Below are 6,618 nucleotides of genomic sequence, written 5' to 3' on the forward strand. Positions count from 1 at the left end.
CCGGATGTCCAAGACGATCATGTCAAAGCATAAACATCTTTGGATTAGAGCACTTCTGGTGCATCACAACATGTGATTCAATTGTTCTTATTGTTGTATAATATAACCCAGAAGAGAAAGCAGACAGTTTTTCCAATATGAGCTTCTGGCCCGAAATTGTTAAAGTATTATAAAGATATTCATCACTATCTTCATTAGTGGTTTCAACATGACAACCATTTAGACGAATATCCTTAAAACTGATTAAATTTCTTCTAGATTTAGAAGAATACAAAGCATCATCAATACAAAATTTTGTTCCTTTTGGCAATATGATATTCACTCTTCCAGAGCCTTCGATTAGGTTTGATGAACCTGATATTGTATTGACACTAGCTTTGTTTAATATCAAGTATTGAAAATATTTCTTATCTCTAAGAATTGTGTGTGTTGTACAACTGTCTGCTAGACATAAATCTTCACCAATCATCTTGGAATTAATCATTTCATCAATATGACCCATACCTCTATATATAAACAAAATATATATTAAAATTTCATTAATAAAAAAGAAAATAACAAAATATAATTAAATTTGACAATGTAAACATACTGTGATTAAGACATAAAGAAAACATATTAATTGTTGTAGACATATTCATCACCAATCAGAAGATCAGTATTTGTGTTAGAGTCTACAAAGAAATCAGAAACATCAAGATGAGTGCTACCCTCTCTATTTAGAGTATCAAGAAAAATTGGAGAATCTTCAGGATTACTGTGATTAGAAAAATTCATTTCAATCCCCTTTTCTTTTATGGAAGCTTGATATAGGTCTACCAGATGTTTAGGCGTACAACAGGTACGCGACCAATGTCCTTTCATACCACACCTGTAACATTTATCTTCATAGTTCTTTGTAGGTTTATTCTATAAAACTGTGTTTTCATTTTGTTTCGCCTTAGTGTGGTTCCACTTCTGGTGGTATGTGGTATTTCTTTTGTAAGAATTATGAATACGTTCCCCTTGACCTCTATAATTTTTTCTACCACGTCCACGTCCACGACCACGGTTTCCTTTATTAACATGAAATGATGTTCTATTTGCTTCAGGAAATAGTGTAGAACCCGTTGGACGAGATTGATGATTTTTCACTAATAGCTCGTTGTTTTGCTCAGCCACTAGAAGACAAGATATCAGTTCAGAATATCTTGTGAAATTACGCTCTCGATATTGCTGTTGTAGGAGCACATTCGAGGCATGAAATGTGGTATATGTTTTTTCTAACATATCCACACTAGTGACTTTTTCTCCACACAATTTTAATTGTAAGCTGATTTTAAAGAGTGCAGAGTTATAGTCATTGACACTCTTAAAATCTTGCAACCTCAGGTGTATCCAATCATAGCGAGCTTTTGGGAGGATAACTGTCTTCTGGGGCTCGTATCTCTCCCTTAAATTATTCCACAAGGTCAAGGGATCCTTTACCATAAGGTCCTCAATTTTTAATTCTTCATGCAGATGATGGTGAAGAAAAATCATTGCTTTAGCGCGATCCTACTGGGATGCTTGATTATCTTCCTTAATAGTATTTCCAAGATTCATAGCTTCAATATGAATCTCAGCATCAAGGATCCAAGATAAGTAATTTTTGCTAGAAACGTCAAGAGCGACAAACTCAAGTTTTGTAAGATTTGACATTATCTATACAAAAATATATCAAGAATTAAATAAATAAACATTATTTAAAATTAAGTGATATTATACGCAAACAAAAAATTTTCAAATATAAATTATAAGACATTATATTCATAGCATTAGTATGATAAAATTCTAGTTCATATAAATCTCACATGGATATGCAAATGTTAGAATGTTTATTAAAATAGATAATAATATTACTAAACGTTAAAGAAACTTACAATGAATTGAGAATAGCTCACGGATAGCTTTTGATGTTGAAGATCAAAAGAACACAATAATTGGCTAGAGCTTCATGCCGATAACGTGTTGTAAAATCAAAGGAAATAACAAGACAAAATAAAGAGATTGCAATATGTGAAACTAGTTCTTCAAGAACTATGTATGATTTTTCTATATTATTGTGTGATTTACATACAACTCAATACTCATTTTTATAACCACAAGGGTGGTAGTTGAGTTGGTAGAAGAATTCCTTTCATCCTAGTGGTCACGTGTTCGAATCCGCTTGCGGTAGTAGATGCGTGAACCAGATGTTACTTTGAAGGGGCTCTACTGGCTCACACCTTTGTGGGATTGTGGTGACGGGCTCGCCTTCCCAGGCAGTAGCTATAGCTCAAACCGGACATTCCACAGCGGGTGGGAACCCCGATGGTAACGCCCATGGGGGGAAACTACACTGGTCGCCCCTTCCCACCTTATTAATTAGAAAAAAAAAAAATACTCATTTTTATAGGCATGGAATCATAATGGGAGGTTAAGGAATATGAAAGGGGGAATATGAAACAAAAGGGTTAATCAATTTATTGCATGGGTGTTATAGGAATTCTAAAAGATGATATGAATATGTAAAATTTCAGGAGATGGAACTAAATGGTCATCCACCAAATGCATAAATGCATTCATAACAACGAATTTTTTTTAGTTTTAAATGCACTTTTAAGCCTCTCAAATGTATACCTAAACAGACCCTCACTCTTATTTATTTTTTATTTTTATTTTATACTGTGAATATGACATTTTTTTTTTTTTTGAGAAAGAATATGACATATTTTAAGTAGTTTTCTATGTTCAATCATTAAAAATAAAGAAAAAAAATAAGCCACTTAAATCACGCTACATTAAGCGATCTGAACTTCAACCCTTATTTCTTTCTTCTATTGGTATATCAAAAGGTCTTTCTTTCGTTGTTTTAGTGACTTCCCTTAGCTTAGTCTTTTTGGTTTTTGAGAATGGTCGCCACCTCCATAATGAATGATTATCCCCGCTCAATAGATCTACATCCATCTTATAAAAATGAGCGTAATAAATTAGTGTGAAGAGTAGCATTACTCTTCCAACTTTTTTCATAAATGGATGACAACAAAATAGATTTTTATTGCTTTGTCTTGGACTGAGCATTTATCATTTTCTTTAATTTAAGGAGAATAATTGAGGTCTCCAAGCGGTAATTCAATCGGCTGGAGACCACGCCTCATAAAATGAAAGTTACTAGATCGAATTCCCTTCCCATATCAAAAAAAAAAAATAAATAGAAGGAAAAAAAAAGGAGATATTATAACTTTTACTTGGTTATTCATAAACTAATGTGACAATTTATAATCAATCAAATAATTAAGAGAAATTGATCAAGTCATATTTTTTACTTAATTATTTCATTAATTATATGAGTTTGTAAATGATTTTATAGTGAAAATTGTGGTATCCCTAACACCATTCTTAATTTTAATATAAAGATGAATGAAATTTGAGGAAATTTACATTATAAAATATATATATTTTTTTTTAAAAAAATCATACTTCCTTAAACAGTACAGGGTAAAGAAAAAGGAAGTTTGTTTGGTTACATGGATAAGGTGGAGGCAACTAGTTTAGGCAGGCAAGATTCGAACATGATCCAAGCAGGATTTGCCATCAAGCTGGTTGCTTTGCTGCAGTTGCATGTATTCCTTATACTTTATTCCAGTGTATGCAGGTGCATTGGTTTCACGGTGGACCAACTTTGGTGCTGGGCCGACGACCGTGTCTAGTGGCGGCCCAATAACTGTGGCTATCGATATTCTTGTAGCTTTTTCGTTCACAAGTGCCCGATGTACAACACTCTTGTACTTCCCGTTACTCGTTATCTTGCATCAAACAATGTTTTCCATTAAAAATTTGTTTACCAATAAATCACTACTAATTTCAAAATTTGAGTTTAATAAAAAAAAATTATTTAATTAAGAAATTTCCTCCAAACCAATTTGGAAGAAATATTCTCTAATTTATGTAAAATAATGTTAAGTGTCTATAAACATTTAAATGGCACATTAAATTTAGTCTAAATTAGTAACTGCTATTAATGAGGTTAAGAATTTAATGTACATTTTAAATATTTATAAACACTTGAAACTATTTTACGGAATTAGACAAGAGAATATCCAGTTAATGGTCATGATCTCTTTATAAAGATTATAATGACATAAATACAACATATGTCTAACTAATAAAAATAATAATAAAATATTATATATATTTTAAAAATAATTAAAAATATAAAATTATAAAAAACTAAAGAATGGCCGGACCACCCCAGTTGGGGTTGGGGTGGCTTCAGCCACCCAAAACGGCCGGTCTAGGGTGGTCGAAGCCACCTCATGGCCCTTGGTGGTGGTCCGGCCACCCCAAGGGCTAAAAAAAAAAAAAAAAAAAAAAAATTCGTTTGGACCTTCCCCATAGTTTATTTTTTTTTTCAAAACAAAAATACTAACAACGCAGCAAAAGTGATAAAGTGCGCCGGGGCGGGGTTGAAAACAATTGCAACAAAAGTAAAAGAAATGGAACAGAAAAAAATGATAATATATATGCAGAATGCATGATTTAGTATGCACCTCCATGTGATCGCCAACGTTAACCACGAATGCATTTGGAATGGAATTGACATTGACCCACTTGCTTTGATGCTGCACCTGAAGCCCGGAGATCCCATTTTGTATGAGGAGGGTCAACAGGCCGTGATCGGAATGCGGTGGCATCCCCATTGCTAGTTCCGGCTCCGGACAAGGCGGATATAAGTTTGCAGCCAGGAGTTGCAAACCCAATTCCAAATTCAAGGCATTTTGTATGTAGGTGTCTCCTAATCCCAAACTCATTGATATTCCTTTCAGCAACTCCATGGCTAATTCTCTGCTTCTTTTGCTGTACTCCAACAAAATCTCTCTGTTGTAACAAATACAAAAGCAAAAGAATACGTTAATGCAATTTGTTGAGTTGATTTTTTATAAAATAATTTCTACTTAAAGATGATGACACAAGGACATCATTAAGAGAACACTTATCATTTTCCTATTTGGTTAGAACTACAATATCACCATTGTAGGATAATATTATTTTAATCATAACTATATTTATCACATTAGGAAGATAATTTCCTTCTATCATTTGAAGAAATTAAAATGTTCTCATTATAAAAGTTAAAAATAATATTATTTTTTTTAAAAAAAATGTTCTCATTATAAAAGTTAAAAATAATATTATTATTTTTTTTTTTAAAAAAAAAATTCCTTATTAGCCAAGTAGCAATCGGATCCATATGGAGGTTTCATATATCAGAATTAAAATTATTCTGGTTAAAAGTAATGATTAAGTAATTAAATTTATTTCTTCTTATCAGCTTAAGTTTTTGGAACAACTGATAATTTAACATGGTATCAGAGTTAAGTTCTGAAATCGAACTTTGACTCCGTCAATTCATCCTTCATTTAAGTAATGATTAAGTAATTAAATTTACTATATTAATTTAACCACCCAATGATTCTGGGAGGTTGTAAAACAATCCTGAAATGAAGTGTAATACCTGAAGGCAGCAGGCTTGGAAGGTGAATGAAATTGGGGATGCACGAAGATCTTCATAAAATCTCTCCAAAACAACACTTTATCAACGGAAGCATTAAAGCTGGTGCCGCACCTGATTGAGTCCAACACATGCTTCCCTCCATACTCCCGCTTCTCCTCCTCCGTCAGATTGAAAAATTCTCCACACGCGTCGCTCATCGCCTTCATCAGGCTCTCTGGCACACCGTGATTTATCACCTGATCGTCATGATTTAATACACATGATGTACTATATATGCAAACAATATTAATATATAGCAGTGCATGCGCTTACCATGAAGAAGCCCCAGTCTTGGCATGCTTTGCCAAGTTGATGGATGGTTTTGGATCGTTGATCAGGTGTACCGGAGGTGAGGAGAGAGAAGTCAATAATGGGGATTGAGTCCTCTGGGTCATCTGAAACTGGTTCATCATTGGGGCTCCGGGTGAAGGTGTACGTGGGAGGGATGGAGGTGAGACCAGGTGATTCAGCCAGTGCTTTGATGCTTATCATCTTGGTTTGATGAATGGACTATATGTTGATAATGGCTCAAATGAAGATAATTGCTAAAAAATATCAATATTCAAGTTGGTGGGTTCAAGTCATAATTATCTATAAGAAGATAATGTTAGTTTTAAAAAGAGTCCAATAACAACTTGAAATTGGATTTTTTGGAGAAAACGTGTGTGGATAAACATGTGGGCTGCAATGCTTATCTTCATCGTGAAAAAGACTTTGTATTCATGATGGTTTCGTTTTTCCAGCTGCAATTAAATTAAAATTGTTCTCATATTTTTCGTGATTAAGCCTCTATAAAAGGACATGCAGTCCTTGGTTAAGTGGGGATCTGGAAAATCCAAATTGGTGAGAGCACTTTGTGGCATTTACAAAGTGTAGAGAGTTTTTTCTTTACTGGGTATTTGAGAGGGACAGTTGAGTGGGGTATACAAGGGGTTAAGGGCTTGGGTTTGGGATATTATGTAAGAAATTCCATTTAAAGTATGTCCCTTATGTCACATATATTATTGTAATTATAAAATTACGGTATTCAATAATTTATTCCAATTAAAACTTATTGTGTAAAT

At 33.4% G+C, this 6,618-nt stretch overlaps 1 protein-coding gene across 1 annotated transcript; it reads right to left on the reverse strand.

The window, feature by feature from the left end:
• Positions 1-3,451: 3,451 nt before the first annotated feature.
• LOC132179405 (2-oxoglutarate-dependent dioxygenase 19-like) lies at positions 3,452-6,059 on the reverse strand. Its single transcript, XM_059592133.2, has 4 exons — positions 5,828-6,059; positions 5,516-5,751; positions 4,551-4,878; positions 3,452-3,806 (listed from the first exon to the last, which is right to left on the reverse strand). The coding sequence occupies exons 1-4, from the start codon at positions 6,044-6,046 to the stop codon at positions 3,552-3,554; spliced, it is 1,038 nt and encodes a 345-aa protein (XP_059448116.2). The 5' UTR covers positions 6,047-6,059; the 3' UTR covers positions 3,452-3,551.
• Between the last annotated feature and the right edge of the window lie 559 nt (positions 6,060-6,618).

Source organism: Corylus avellana, chromosome 4, assembly GCF_965113065.1.
Source record: "Corylus avellana chromosome 4, dhCorAvel1.hap1.2, whole genome shotgun sequence".
Classification (NCBI taxonomy): Eukaryota; Viridiplantae; Streptophyta; class Magnoliopsida; order Fagales; family Betulaceae; genus Corylus; species Corylus avellana.